A 15,762-nucleotide genomic window follows, 5' to 3' on the forward strand; every position below is an offset into this window, starting at 1 on the left:
CCTCGATAAATGGAGAGAAGATATAAGTTGTCAATGACTTTCGATGATCATGGAAGCAGCAGTCAGGAGATCAAACGATGTGTTGCATTAGGCCTATCTACTGCCTAAGACCTATTCAGAGTGTTGAAAAGCAAGGATGCTACTTTAGAGACTAAGGTACACTTGACCTAAGCCATGATATTTCCAATCACCCCATATATATGTGAAAGTTGGATACTGACAAAGAAAAACCTAGGGAAGATTTATGCATTTAAATTACTGTGCTGCTGAAGACAAACGTGTACATAAGCAAATGTGGTGAAGAAAACTGATGGTGCCGAGCTATATCAAAAGATATAGTATCTGGGGTCTTAAAGGCTTGAAGATAAACAAGTGGCCATCTAGCTCAGAAGCAACAAAACCTCCATGGAAGAAGCACACCAGCCTGTGTGACCACGAAGTGTCGAAGCGATCAGGTATCAATCAGGCATCAAAGAACAAAAAAAATCATATCATTGTAAATGAGGGTGAATGTAGAGTGGAGACCCAAAGTCCATTTGTAGGAAACTGGACACCCCCTTACAAAAGGGTCGTGGGGAGGAGACGAGCCAGTCAGGGTACAGGGTAGCAACGATGAAACATACAACTTTCCTCTAGTCCTTAAATGCTTCCTCCCCCTACTATCATGATCTCAATTTTACCTTACAAATCTGGCTAGACCAGAGGAAACACAGGGAATGCAGGACAGATGACCCCTTTAGGACCAGTGGTGAGAATAGTGATACCTGGAGGGTGGAGGAAAGGTGGGTTGGAAAAGGGGAACTTATTACGAGGATCTACATATAACCTCCTCCCTGGGGGATGGGCAACAGAAAAGTGGGTGAATGGAGACATCAGACAGTGTAAGACATGACAAAATAATAATAATTTATAAATTAGCAAGGGTTCATGAGGGAAGCAGGAGCGGGGAGGTAGGGGGGAAATGAGGCGCTGATATTAAGGGCTCAAGTAGAAAGCAAATGTTTTGAGAATGAGGATAGCTACAAATGTGCTTGACACAATGGATGGATGGATGGATTGTGATAAGAATTATATGAGCCCCCAATAAAATGGTTTAAAGAAATAAAAAATAAATTGCTGCACTGATGAAGGATATTGAAAATACCATGAACTGCCAAAGGGACAAACAAATCTGTCTTAGAATAAGCATAGACAGAATGCTCCCCCTTAGAGGCAAGGATAGGAGAGCTGGTCTCACGCGTGCTGGACATGTCAGGGGAGAACAGCCCCTGGAGAAGGACATCGTGCTTGGTAAGTGGAGGGGCGGTGAAAAGGAGGAAGGGTCTCGATTCGATGGGCTGACACAGTGGCTGCACCAATGGGCTCAAAACATGAGAGAATGGAGCAGGACCAGGCGGTGCTTCCTTCTGTTGTGCACAGGATCTCTCTTAGTCAGAGTCAACTGATGGCACCTAACAATAACAACAACAACAACATACTGGGAAGAACAAATACGAAAAACAACTTACAAGTAAGCAAACCAGATAGGCTACTGAAAGGCCCGAGGTGGAAAGTGCTAAGCACAATAAGCTAAATGCTACATGCCACCAAGTCAGGTCACAGTGGCCCCAGGTTCAACGGACCATGATGATGCTCAGCCCTGCACCATCCTCACAACTGTTCTATTCAGGCTCATTGCTGCAGCCACTGTGTCAATCTACGTCGTATTTGATAAATGTTAGCCGCTGCCGGAGATAAGATTGAGACTGGTTTCCGTATAATCTCATAGTCCCAGATGCTTCTATGAAAGAATATAAAGGTACCGAGGAGGGTCAGGTGTCAAGTTTGACTCCTTGACCTCACCTCAGGCAAGCCACTGATTTACAATGACTCTCAATTCCTAGACAATATGAAGTGATAGCCATTTCTTTCTGTTATGTGACAAGGCCATTACTCTGTATAAAGTTTAGCACATATACAAATGAATGAAAAATAAAGAGCACTACACTGGTTCTGGTCTCTCCCAATCTACAATTTGAACAGAAAGAAGCTTTCAGGAATTTATCTGCAACCTTAAACTAATATAGCTAGCTAGTCCTGCTTGTACAAAACTGCATTATCAGGATTTATAGTCTTGACCAGTTCTCAAAATTATTGGTGCCTCAGAATCACCTGCAATATAGATTCTGAGTCCACTTCCAGATTTCTAGTCTCAGTTAATAAGCCTCGCACAGAGTATGGAAATCGGTATTGTATAAAAGAATGTCAGGCTTTGTGAATATTCATTCAGGTTGAGAACCACTGGTTTATATATGAGCCCTGTCCAATAAAGAGCTAATGCAAGACACATATGCAGTCATAAATTTCTCAGTAGTCACATTTGTTTTCATCTTTAAAATGTGAACTTCATTTTAATTATATACTTTATTTAAACCAATTTTCCAAATCATTATCATTTAAAAATGTAATGTAAAACTATTTATCACAATAAGTCTTCGAAAGGAGCCCCATCCGGTGTGTGTGTGTTACACTTGCGGTGTATTTCATTCCTGATGCCAATTTTTCCACAGGAATATTTGGTCCAAACACTTACCTTTGAAAAAGTATATATAGATGCTCTTTGTCCCAATGCACTTTAAAATGTTCCCCTAGAATGAAATTAAGTATTCATTTTTAAATTTAAATTTAAGTTAATTCTAATTAAACAAAATCAAAAGCTTGATTCCTCAGTAGCACCAGTCACATTTCAAGTTTCAGTAGCTACATTAAGCTAGTGGCTAACATTTAGGCAGTGTAAGCCTGTATGAGTCCGCATCAAATGGTAATTGCACATTCCTAAATGGTGACTGGCAGGCTATACTCTGCGCTGCTAACTGGAAGGTCAGCAGTTCCAATCGATCAGCCACCCTGCAGGACAAAGCCGGGGTCTGCTGCTCGGGTAACAACTGACAGGCGAGGGAAGCCCAGAGAACAGTTCTACCCTGCCCTGTGCAGTCACTGTGAGGTGACGCTGATTCCATAACAGCGGGTTGTAACAGGGGTAGAGCCTGACAGTATTCTTTAAGGAACCTACACCATGTGAAAAATATAAAATATGTTGATTAAACTCTCTTGCGATGAGATATGATCATTAAATCTAAGAAAAGTTGAAACCTACTTGGAGGTTTCTGAAATGGCAAGAATTTAAATTTTTCAAATGCCAGACCACCAACAGTTTTATACAGTCACTAGCATGACACTTCTCTTGTTCAGACACAGAATGTTCAACCTCAGTGGGAATTTATTCAAATAATAAAGAGCAGGGAGGGGAGAGAAAAGGTTGAGTTGGCAGAATTTTTTTTCAAAGATGTTTTTACATTAAAAGAACAGTAAACGCTAAAAGCACAAAGTATGACACGTGAGATGAAAACTGCAACAAAAAAGACGGAACACAAAATTACACATCAAATCGGAAGCGAAATTTGCTATTTGATCTGACATAGGCAGTTAAGGTAGCTAACTATGACAACGACAGAGAGCTGTTATTCTGTGTAACACAGAGCACCTGAAAACTGGCTTAATTACTTGGGAAATTGACCCACGGAATTTTAGGAATGATAAACGAAACTAAGAGTTCATCACATAAACACGGTAGGTGGATTTTAATTTGCAAAATATTTTAAGCCAAATAGTTGCTTAAAAGGGCAACTTTAATGGAAATTAACCATTCTGCCTGATGTACAAAATCAAATAATTAACAAGTTATTTGTGTGTGTGTTTAGAAGGGAGAAGGAAGAGTTAGACGAAATTCTAAAAATAAAAAAATAACCCTCCAAGGTTCTAAGAAGTTACAAAATGGAGTTTAAAAGTTTGATGTCAGCTTCTAACTTATTGGATTCTAAAATACACAATTTTTGTGATGGAATAAGACCAGTAGCTACCACTCTAAAATATGGTAGGAAATGCTTCCAAAATTGGATCATATGGGAATTCATGTATGAAAGGAAATTAAAAGGAAGGGTGTTTTTTTCCACTTCAGTAATTTAGAAGGAATGCTAACCTGCACACCGATGTTTATCACAACAATTTCTATAATAGTAAAGAGAGGCAAATGATCAACACCCCATCCTTGGAGGAATTGATAAATAAAGGCCACTAAGTGCGCACAGTGGGATACTTTCCGTCTCGAAAGAGCAACGCGAAGTCTGTCAAACACCTCATGACAGGAGCATCAGGCTCAGCAAAGCTAGCCAATCTCCTAAAGATAACAAGTTCATGGCACCGTTATTAGAAATAGAAAAGAAAGTGTTTTTCACAACCAAGGAAAAGACTTTGAAGACTATGAGGAGGAGGCCAAAGGCGAGGGTGGAGAAACAGGTAAGGGGTCAGGTGGGCGGGGAACGGAGCAAACAGCAGGAAGGATCGCACGGGAAGGTGGCGTTGACTGGGCTACCGTCACTGTTGAGCTGCGTGGGCTGTGAGAAGACGTCAGTCCGTTTGTCTTTCTAGGGTCATATGCCACCAATAAAAGGGAAAAAATAGAGAGAAGGGTCCCAACCTTAAAAAAAAATTCCCAGGTTGCTTACTCATCAGATCTAAACATTGGTCCAAGTGGTCAGAAAAGTAAAATGGAAATGAACTTCAAATCCTCTGTGGCCCATAACTAGTTTAAGGGGGGGGGGGGGGTAATGCTAAACTGTATTAAAGCAAGGCTCTATTTCTTTTTGAAAGATTTATCAGTTAAAGGACATATAGCTATATAAGAAGACCTGATTGCATAATGGGTGACCAGCAGAATGGATCGTAGGTTGAAAACACTAGCTGATTTGCAAAGAAAGCTGGGGCTTCCTGCCCCCAGAAGCAAAGGGGCAGTTCTGCCCTGTCCTACAGGGAGCATAGAGCTACACAAACAAACTGAATGGTAACCCCAAATGGCCATTGCCAGTGGAGGCATTTAACAACTGCCTGATCCAGCGGCATCTGGCAAAGCAAACTGACAAGTAGACGGTAGGGCCTCCCTCCCAGGACGGGTCGACCAGGCGCCTCTGAGCCGTCACATAACTCCCTCTTCCTGTTTGCTATTTCTCTTTCCCTCACGACTGAGTACTTGAGAACACAAACTGTATCTTGTTTATTTTTTATCTTCAGCACTTAAAATAATACCAAAACTATAATAAAATACTCATAGAATTAATCAATGTGTAAATGAATGCATTAAAAATATTTAAGCATTCACATCTGTAATTTTCAGAATAAGAAAAATGATGAAAATATAGGAGAATGAGGTCTTTATTTTGAATTAGATACTCTAGCAGGACCTATAAATTAATCATATTCACAAAGAAATTATATGCAAAAGACTGAAATTTCATCCTTAATCTATATTCACCAAAATGTCAACAATAATATATTCATCTATTTTGAATAAAACCAAATCTGCATCCTGCTTTTCTCCTTTCTCTTACAACTACTGTAACTCTTCACAAGAGTAGAAAGCATCATCTTTCCCCCATGTAGCAGCTGGCGGTTTTGAACTGCTGACCTCACGCTTAGCAACCCACTGTGTGTAACCCATTCCACCACCAGGGAAAAACGGCTATAGCTTTGAGATGATTGAACAACCCCCTACTTAATAAGTTCTTCATCACCATCACCTTCACGTGCTGCTTATGTAGCTTTCAAATCATTGAAAATACTTCCAAACTTTTTTATTTGGGGGGGAAGGGGCAGTGAGGGGGGCGTAGGTTGGAGCCTTTTCGGGAGAAAGGCCAGGCTTTCTATGCCCGTAAAGATTTACAGTCTCAGAAACTCATGGGCCCAGTTCTGCCCAGTTCTCTATGACCCCTATGGGTCAGCAATGACTCAGTGGCAGTGAGTTTGGTTTTTCTGGCTTTTCTTGTGCTCAAAGTAAAGCTAAACAAGGGGGGGGGGGGGATGTCTTATACACCTGTTTCAACTTACCTACAAATTCTTAAAGACACACTTAGGAACAGATCTTGTTCCTAACCAAGGGACTGCCTGTAAAGTGGAAATTATACTACAATATTAACAGTGTCCAACTGTTTTGCAAGAGTCGGAAGCAGTAATGTGAATTTCGCTCAGTAAGGCGATAGTTTTTTTTTTTTCCCCAAGGATATATTTTTCATAGGATTACTAACCCCTTTAACACTCTTGGGAAGAAAATGAATCCCATCGGCATTCTGGCATATAACTCTTATAAAAAATGAATTAGAATAGTCGATGAGTGGAAATGGTTATGGACTTGAGGAAGTGGACCGACTAGTGAAACATACAAACAGTGTGCGTGCAGACAGCCACTTCAAGAGAAAAGGCCCCACTCCGTAGCAACCACCAAGGGAACACACTGAGACAGATGCCGGCCGGAGGGGGGTGGGACCTTTGATGAAACTGTCTTCATGTCATTCTCAAAAGGTGTTAGCCACACCTGCCGTGATTGATTCTGCTGGCCATCACTCAAGTCCAGCCTATCCCTAGGTCCTGTTTGGTTTTTCAGAAAGTATTTCATTTTTTTAGGGGGAAAAGGGATTCTTACTGATTGAAGACACATTTGTTGCAGTCATAACTCTTAGTGTTTGAAGAGGAATGTTTTCAGGTCATTGGTTTATACTGTGAACTGGGGCCTAGGATGTTTTGAAAGGGCAAAAATAAATAAATAAACCCACTGAAAGTACTTGGTGATGTAGTTTATGTGACTTGCTCGATTACGTATTTCGGCTCAATCTGGGACCCCACATTCAAAATCAAGGCACCACATCTACAGCGGCTGCGTTCTTTACATGCAATGATCAAACAACAACCACAGCCACACAGGAAGTGGAAAATGAAATCTTATCCCAAAGGAAATACCTGAGGATTGCCATGAGCTATTTTTCAGAAGTAAAAACTGAAGTCGGCCTTACTAATACTTTTTTAAACAATTGGGATCATCAAAAACCTGTGGCATATCAAAATGGCATTACCAGTCTTAGCCTTGCTTATACCTCTCCCCTCCTCCTTGCCCTGGATACTGCCATGTTTGGGTCCCGTAAAAGGAGCTAAGTCATTAGACTCAAAGAAAGCACCCCCTGCATCTGTGTTAATAGTCCACAAACTATGATTTGGCCATGATCATGACTAATTTGATCAACATATCATGTCAAAGCAAGTCCTGGAAGTTAACTAGATGTTTTCTAAATTCTCCACTTCCCTTAAGCAAAACCAAATGTTTAAGTAGTTTCTGTTCAATTGAAATGTACCTACTGTGTTTATGTGATTAGATATTAATAATTTTATCATTCTTAAACTACCTAAGGTCAGTTTCTCAAGTAATTTTACCTGTTTTCTGATATTCTGTGCTACTACACAATAATAGTTTTCTAAGATTACCAGACCAAAAATTTTGTGAGATCAAAGCAAAAACACATGCTGAAACACAAACATGGATTTGCTCTTAAAAGCAATCATTAACTCTGGCCAAAAGTCGCTTTTGTATTCCACAGAACCTCCATGGAATATAATAATAATGATGTGAAAGAGCAATAATATCTAAGTTCTTATTGTGCTAACCACTGTGTTAAGTTTATATAGATTATCTCAACTAACCCTCCTCAACTTTTTAAGGTACTATTATTATCAAAAAGCTGAAATACGCTCCTCAAGGTCAAGCAGCCAGTGCAAAGCAATGACAGGATTCAGAGATGTGCAGGGCAATCACCATGCTGCATTTCTTTAAAGTTTAAAATGTGCTTTTAACAACCTCCATTCCTTTCACTTAAGTTTTCTCTACAAATAAAATGAAAAGATTAAACTAAATGAGTGTTCAGGCCCCTTCTAGTTCTGACAGTCAGTGGGTCCCACTCCATAGTACATATGATAGTTAGGTTTATGGTGCTCACTGTGCTTCCATAGGAACATGTGCGTGGAGTTTACTCAGGTCACAGCTTGATTGGAGGGCAATGAGATAAATGGCTTTCCAAGGCCAGCCCCCTAACCTTTTTTCCCTGGTGATCAGACCATAGCTCTGCTGCCTGACCTAGTCCCTTGCCTCAGCTGTATGCTGCACTACTGTGGGCTGAGCCAACCCCTGGATCCTGTTGCCTTAATGTGAGTGTGTCACTAGAGTTAAGGCTCCATCAAGACCTGCTTGCCAAGCTTCTTGGGGATCCATTGAGACCTCTTCCCTAAGCTCCTGCACTACTGGCCTCTGCTTAACCTCAACTTTTCATCTCCCTGATGTTGCTGCCCCACCCTACTCATCTTGATGAGGGCAGACTCTATTGTCTGCTTCCTTGACCTTGGACCAGCAGTTGAAGGACCTTCAGTCTATTAACTGTTCCATGAAAGTGAGTTGAACCTAGCCCTCTGTACTGCTGTGTGCATGTATTAGCTGTTACATTCCCTTGTGATATACATATATTCCTAAGTGTCCTGGTTTTGTTTCTCTAGAGAACCCTGCCTAACAAAGTACAATTCTTGGTTATATGAATGCCCTAACAAGAATGGCCTGACCAAAGAAATGGAATGAGTGTTCATTAAATTCTCTTAAGATTCCATCTGAAAAAGCAGAAAAAACATAAACTTATAAATTTATTTTATCTATTTCCTATAAAAAGTTCATTCTTCCATTTTACCTTTTGAAAGATGAGTAAAAGTGCTCAGAAATTCTTCATATGTTTGCTCATGGCAATTAACGAATCTATCCAAAACATCGTCAATTAATCGATCTTCATCCATAATCTCCAGTCCTGGTGTCTGGGCAGGCATTCCTATTCGTGAGGAAAATTTACCAATGAGACAAAGAAAAGCACAGGCTAAAGAGTCCCGCAGTACCCACTCCTCTGAAAACACTCTACAAGGGTGGCGAAGAATCCCAAGGTCCCAAAAGGACAGGTCCAAACTAGATCCAAATTAGAGCAATAAACTCGTCCAAAAAAAACAAACAAAACAGGGTTCTATCAATATGTTTGCATTGACTTGTTGACTAACCCAGCTGTATTGCTGCTCCAGTTTCCTCACTGTCTTCTTAATTCCAAAGAATACCACCACTCAACTACACAATTAGAAAGTCGGTCCTTGAAGAAACGTTGGTGATGGTGACCACGGTGATAAGGAAACCAGGGCATTCTCGGTGTTCTGCCCTTTACTTTCAGAAAGCTCTGCTATGACTATAACCCCGCTGACTCTGAAGACACGAGATCACATAATGATAAATCAAAGTAATTCTGAGGAGCATTACAATGTCAGATAAAACAGGATGCTGGTGAGAACTAAGCGAAACTAAGCTCTAGCTCAGGACCAACTTAAAAGAGAAGGAACTGTCTCAAGATACCTGTGCCTGAAATGAGGTACAGCTGGGAAATGAGGCCTCAGCAAGATAAAGCTTCTGAAATCATTTTAATTGCTAGAAAACAATTAATGATAAACCCAAAAGTAGCTGTTATATCACTATCAGTAGGAATGTGCCTTATCTTTTTATTATGAATTGTGGTTAATACATACATCCTATCATTCCACAGTTCAATCACATCAAGCAGAATTGTACAATTGCTTCCACAATCACTTTCCAACCATTTCTTTTCTTCCTGGACTCCTTGCCATCATCTCCCTTGTACTACCCCCACCACCACCATCACCACCAATGTATCCCCCTACCCCCGAAACCCTTATCCTACTTGCTGTTCCTATAGGTTCATCAATCCTGTGGTTCATATACCGAAACACAGAAAAACAGATAACATAACTTCAATAGGGTGACCATCAATGACATAACCCCTCTGAGATACACCCTAATACGAATAAACAAACACAGAATAAAACAGAAGGTCTGTCACGGGTTTGCCCGCATAATATATAACTTAATACAGCAGATGGGAGCATTGATGTAACAAGACCTTCTTTGTCCTCCTGCCAACAGTTCACCAATCTTGGTACAGCTGTCCTGTTTCCTCAGACACCATGTATTCATGGACTTCAGTCCTCACGTAACAAGTGTGTCTGAGGTAGAAGGACTATACTTTAAGTAGTGAATTTGAATTAGAACAAATAGCTCTATCTTGGAAGATAGCCAAATGCTCTTTAGAAGCAAGGTTGGCGAGACTTTGGCTCACGTACACTGGACACGTTACTGGGAGGGCCAGTCTCTGGGAAAAGACAACACGCTTGGCAAAGTAGAGGGTCAAGAAAAAGAGTAAGAGCTCAGGTCCTTACAAAGAGGCTTGTGGAACTGAGACCCAGAGCTCTGAATGCTGTGACCAAAGATTAAGATTCTCCATGGAAGGTCATAGTCACTGAATAGTGTTATGTTTTCCCCTGAGGAGATACATGATTATATTCATAATTATAAATAAATGGGTTTAAGTTAAAAAAAAAAAGAGTAAGACACTCAATGAGTTCACGCAGTGGCTGCAGCAATGAGCTCACAGGAGTGATTGTGAGGGGGGCACGGACCAGCTGTGTTTCGCTCCGTGTACACAGAGTCTCAGAGTCAGAACCGACCTCATGGTGCCCAACAACAGCAATAGGGATGCACGGAATGATGAGAATGTCCAACGGCTTTCCCAGAATTGGACCCCAGGAAAAAATCCAACACTGCATTTTATCAGTCTTTTCCTCAGACCATTGTTGGTAATCTACTTCAGAGGATAAAAGCCAAACAGAAGCAGCCAATTGTGTTGCATATTGCTGCACATGTCACTGGAAAATATCCTGAACACTTATCCTTAACCCCTCTCAGTAGTACTAAAGGCAAATCTATACTTCTCTTTATGGACTATCTCATTATCCAACATTTCACAGTTAGGACTATAGAAAAAACCTACTATCTAAGAAAGGGTTTCAAAATGGAATGGAAAAATAATGGAATATTTCCACAAGTTTCTTTCTTTTTTTTAAATCATTTTATTAGGGGCACGTACAATTCTTATCACAATCCATCCATCCATTGTGTCAAGAACATATGTACATTTGTTGCCATCATCATTCTCAAAATATCTGCCTTCTACTTGAGTCTTTTTTTAAAAAAACACCCCTTGTATTTTGTGCATTAATAGCATACATCTGACATAAAGGCTGAGGATCCAGTGGCCATTGCAGTGAGCTAGCAACCCCAGTAGCTCTGAGTGTGTTGGTGAGGAAGTTTGGAAGGTGGCAGCCTGTGTGACTTTGGTTGAGTAGGAATTAGCTTTGCGCTGCTGTTGAGTTAGATTCTTCCTTCCCTTTGTGAAGTTAGAAGATGTTAGATATTACCTACATGTCCTTTTTTATACAGCTTCCAAATTACATGATGACATAACTGCCAAGCCCCCAAGAATCATGACCGAGCCAAGCTCTTTTAAGTTGGTCCTGAGCTAGAGCTTAGTTTCGCTTAGTTCTCGCCAGCATCCTGTTTTATCTGACAATGTAACGGACCAAGCTTACAATTTTGAGCTTCATTAAGGAAGTTAGCAGGTTGCAACTCAGGATCAGAAATGCTCAAGGACCAGTTTTCTTGGTCAGGAGCCCTACTTTTCAAGTCATGCCCACAGGCACATCACTTCTTCGGTCTTGGCCTCTCAGTGGTAGGATCCCTTGGCCTCTGCCCTGCTCAGGAAGTGTTACAAAGCTCTTTCAGTGCTGCCAGTATTTGCCCAGAGGGCATTCTACTCCTCCATGATCCTCAACCTGATGGCACTCAGCTCTAGTGCCGGGGAGCTAAGTAGGTGCCTACAGGCATTCCACTCTGAAAATCAGTCTGCTGTCTGGAGGCATTCAGCCTTCCTCACTTAATGAGAAGTCCGCTGCTCCGGCTCTCGGTTCTGCTGCTGTCACTCCTCTACATCACAGCTCTGTCTCCTGGATTGCGGAGTTCAACAGTCAGGGATTCCAGGATCAAATGATAAGTTCTACTCCTGGTTCTTCTTTCTTATTGGAAGTACGATTGTCCCCTAGTGTTTCTGACGTGTCGCATTTTATATGTAGCTGGATGGCAAGTTTTACCACTACCCATTTTAGAGTTCCAAGTTTTTACCATCACGGTTAACCCTGTGAATAATCACTCAGGACGAAAGCATATAATCCTACCAGCACCTTCCCCATCTTTTCTTGCCCAAAGCCATCAGGAAAAAATGTTTGGTGACAGTTACAAAGACTATGGCTGGGAGAGCCCCATGAAGTAATTCACGGCACCACATAAACTCAAGTGGACCACCGCCGTTTTTACATACTGCTGGTCTTCACATAATGACCTGTTTGGGGAACGTAACGGCATTGATAAATGAAGACTGGCTTTGCACGGCACGATTCAAACTCCTTCCTTCAAGACCTTTCTTTTATTCCTATGATTACTACAACACAAAGTAGAAATGCTGTTTTTATTGCCTTTTCTAAGATTTTTACAATATCCGGTTTCACAACTGTCGTTATTTGGAGTCCAGCAAATATACATCTTCAAATTCAGAACTTTCCTGATCTATTAAAAACAAATAGCCTAATACTAAGTCTCTAGAGACTGACAGAGCAGATAATCATTTACCAGACAGTCAAGTGGTTTATGCAAATCCTGGTGGTTTTCTAGAAGGAAGTAATGCTTTATCAGTTACCATTCATGTACTTTTATGTATTTACCATGAAGTATTTTTTCTAAAGAAACCAGAGAGAGCAAGATTTGCCAGGATAAGAGATTCCTTATTTTTATTTTATTTTTTAAGTCTTAGCGCTCCACATGAAATACCCAGAACACACTGCAATGATAAATAAAGGTGCACTAAATATCTACTAGTAAATCATAAACAATAGCTTGCACAATCACAGTTTGCATGAGAAAACACAAGGAGTTCACGTGGCCATTCCTGTTCTCCTAAACTGCATTTGAAGGCCATTAGCCTAATTAATACTCATTACTCATGTAACATGGTGGTTACAAATTGGGCTGCTAACCCCTAGGTCAGCAGTTTGAAGCCACCAGATGCTCCAAAGGAGAAAGATGAGGCTTTCTACTCCTGAAAAGAGTCCCACCCTGTCCTATAGGGTCACTATGAGTCAGAATTGACTCCATAACACTGAATTTGATTTTTTTTTTTGAGCCCAGATAACATAGTAGTTACTCGTTGGGTTGCTAACTGCAAAGTCAGAAGTTCAAATCCACCAGCCACTAAAAGGGATAAATATAAGGCTCTATACTGCCTGGAAAGAATTACAGTCTTGGAAACCCACAGAGACAGTTCTACCCTATCCTATAGGGTCATTTTGAGTCGGTATCAACCTGATGGCAGTGAGTACACCTGGTTAGACACAGGCTTGTCTTCTTACCAAGACACAGACAAAGCATGAGGAGAACACCCAACTTCCCGGAAGCCCTGTTTTCAACAATCTACTAGTAAAACTACTAACCACCTGAGCTGGTCAATGTTGGATGCCCTCTGAGATGGCATTATTACAAAATATGATAAATTTAGAAATAATTATTGTCACTAATTTAGCACACTGCCGATTTTTATCTTCATATCCTTGCTTAACTTACCCAAACAAAATGCAACGTGGACATGCAGTAGCAGCAAGCCTCAAGTCACCATGGGCCAGTCTTCTCTCAGGGTGAATAACTTGATTCCTAACAGCAGAGGGCTGCATGTGTGCCGTGTGCCCACAGAGAAGATTTTTATCCAGTGGTGAAGTCAGCTACGGCTGCCTGATGACAATAAATAATGACATGTGCTTAAAGAGTCTTAAAGGAGCTGTCAAAGTCCACTCTCACAAGCGTTTATAGTTCTGGTCAACAAGAATTTACTGCTGTGCTGAAAGGTAAAATGGGATACTATCAAAATAATTCACTCTGGCTAAGGAAATGAAACCATCAGCCTCAGTTCTCCACAGGGTTGGTCTCTTTCAGTATTTTTGCAAATGGCCAAACCTCCAAAAGACCAAATTATCCTGCAACTGCCTAGATTGATTTCAATGGTAGGAGAGGCCTGGTGTGAAGTGGTGTCTCCTTCCTTGACTGAACTACAAGGATTGTGCATCCTCTTAATGTTTCGTAGGTCTTGTAGATCACATTACGAAAAGAACAAGAAATCCAATGACAGAAATTGCCACAGATTTTTCCAGATGAGAGAACCCTGAGGTGATCTACTACAGTCACAGAGAATAAGCGGGAGAGAAAGTTCCGGCGGAGTTTTTGTCAACTAATGACTCTGTTTATGAGGATTAATATGTGGTCTGCGCATCTCAAAATGGCAACGAGATGCCCTAGATCATAAATGTGCAGGCACGAGTGAAGCCGGCAGGATGCTAAACACAATGCTGCAATCTCACCACGACGGGGATCTTGATGCCTGCACGGGACAGCATAAGCATTAACAGAGGCTGTTGCTTTAGACACCTCCCAAAGCAGACAGGAACACAAAGGAAGAGAGCAAAGGCATGAAGAGGGAGGCACAAACACAAACAAAACACGGCTGGGAAATGGAAAAGGCCCTCAACTCCCGGCACTGCCTTTTATGTGACGAGATAAAAACATGCACGCCACTCGACCATCAAAGGATAGCCTGCACTTCAAGCACGTGCGCCAACAAGCCTTTCCTAAAACTTAAAAGGCACGGACCTCTTCGTTAGCGTCAAAGCGGTGACAGTGAACGTTGTCAGGTGTCTGTATAAGCACCCCTCGGTATAACCTCTACTGCAGGAAATAATAAAGGCCGCAGGGGGTGAAGGGTAGATAGTCAATGCTGACTACAAAGCTTTACAAGAGAGAAGATGCACTGTCTTCCACGAAGACATCTTAGATATAGGTATGCCCGAACCACGATATATTTCCTTTACGGTATCTCAGGGAAGAGAGAGAGAGAGCGAGGAAAGCCATCCTGAAAACTGCCTGATGCCTAATTAAAAACGTAAGCTAGTAGTTGCTTGCCATAAACAGTGCCCCAGAAAGAACCACTCTAGTTCCCTCCCCAGAGAGGAAGATGAGCTAACCAAGGTGATGACCTTAGGAATGACTTTGATGACCTTCGTGGCTCTTGTACAATGGCAGCATTACAGAGTTGAGAGATACGTGTACAGTAATGCACTCTTGTCAACAAAGACTTGAGAAACCAAATAAAAGGAACACACAGAAAATGACCTTGGATGCCAAACCCGTGGAGCTGCAGAAACAAACCAAGCACTGACTAGCAGAAGAGGCTGAATGAGCCTGGGGGACATAGACTTTCCGCTTGGCTGGGCCCTGCCTTCAGGCTCAGAACAGTGGGCTCAGTTGGGGAGTTCACTGGACAACAAGCAGGAGTGGGGCACGTGGCAAACAACCTCAAAAACAATGACGGGGGGCTCGCAAAGGACCAGGCATGGAGCCTCCCGGGGGAGGGGCTCCCTGAGTGGTACAGCTTGGGGACTAGGCCCGAGTACTAGGAGACTTCTGGGTGGTTCCCTGGCAGCAAAGTGAGGCAGACCATCAGATCAGCCGAGACGGGGAGTATATGTTTGCAGGGAGCAAAGAGAAGGAGCTGAGGGGTAGATCACATATACAAAGGGGATTCCCAAATTTCATGGGACAACTTTGTCCTCTTTTCATTTTGTTTCCCCGCGTGAGCCATCTGAAGCCCCATGGTACAAGATAGAGCCAGTTAAATATATTTTTATACAAGGATGGGGAAATAGATCTATGTGCATATATTTATAAGTTTAGTATTAAGGTAGCCCATGGACTTTGGGTCTCAAGTACTCCCTCAATGCAAGAACACTTTGTTCTATTAAACTGGAATTCCATGATGCTCACCTTCCCAACACGATAGCTGAAGAAAAATGGGCGTATAGGCAAATGTGGTGAAGAAAGCTGAT

At 41.6% G+C, this 15,762-nt stretch overlaps 1 protein-coding gene and 1 non-coding gene across 7 annotated transcripts in view; one reads left to right on the forward strand and one right to left on the reverse strand.

Annotated features, from left to right (window-relative positions):
- IFTAP (intraflagellar transport associated protein) overlaps positions 1-15,762 on the reverse strand; it is a 66,248-nt gene that overhangs the window by 35,571 nt on the left and 14,915 nt on the right. For 3 of the 6 annotated variants that reach the window (XM_075545867.1, XM_075545866.1, XM_075545865.1), the window contains 2 exons: positions 13,454-13,618; positions 8,589-8,723 (listed from right to left, as the gene is read on the reverse strand). In XM_075545867.1, coding sequence (XP_075401982.1) covers positions 8,589-8,721 — 133 coding nt within the window. In that variant the 5' untranslated portion in view covers positions 8,722-8,723; positions 13,454-13,618. The remainder of the gene's footprint in view (positions 1-8,588; positions 8,724-13,453; positions 13,619-15,762) is intronic. The other 3 variants (XM_075545868.1, XM_075545864.1, XM_075545869.1) reach the window with 1 other exon arrangement.
- LOC142447641 (small nucleolar RNA SNORA25) lies at positions 10,155-10,282 on the forward strand. Its single transcript, XR_012784307.1, has one exon. It is a non-coding gene; the product is annotated as a small nucleolar RNA SNORA25 (small nucleolar RNA).

This window comes from Tenrec ecaudatus, chromosome 4 (assembly GCF_050624435.1).
Source record: "Tenrec ecaudatus isolate mTenEca1 chromosome 4, mTenEca1.hap1, whole genome shotgun sequence".
Lineage (NCBI taxonomy): Eukaryota > Metazoa > Chordata > Mammalia > Afrosoricida > Tenrecidae > Tenrec > Tenrec ecaudatus.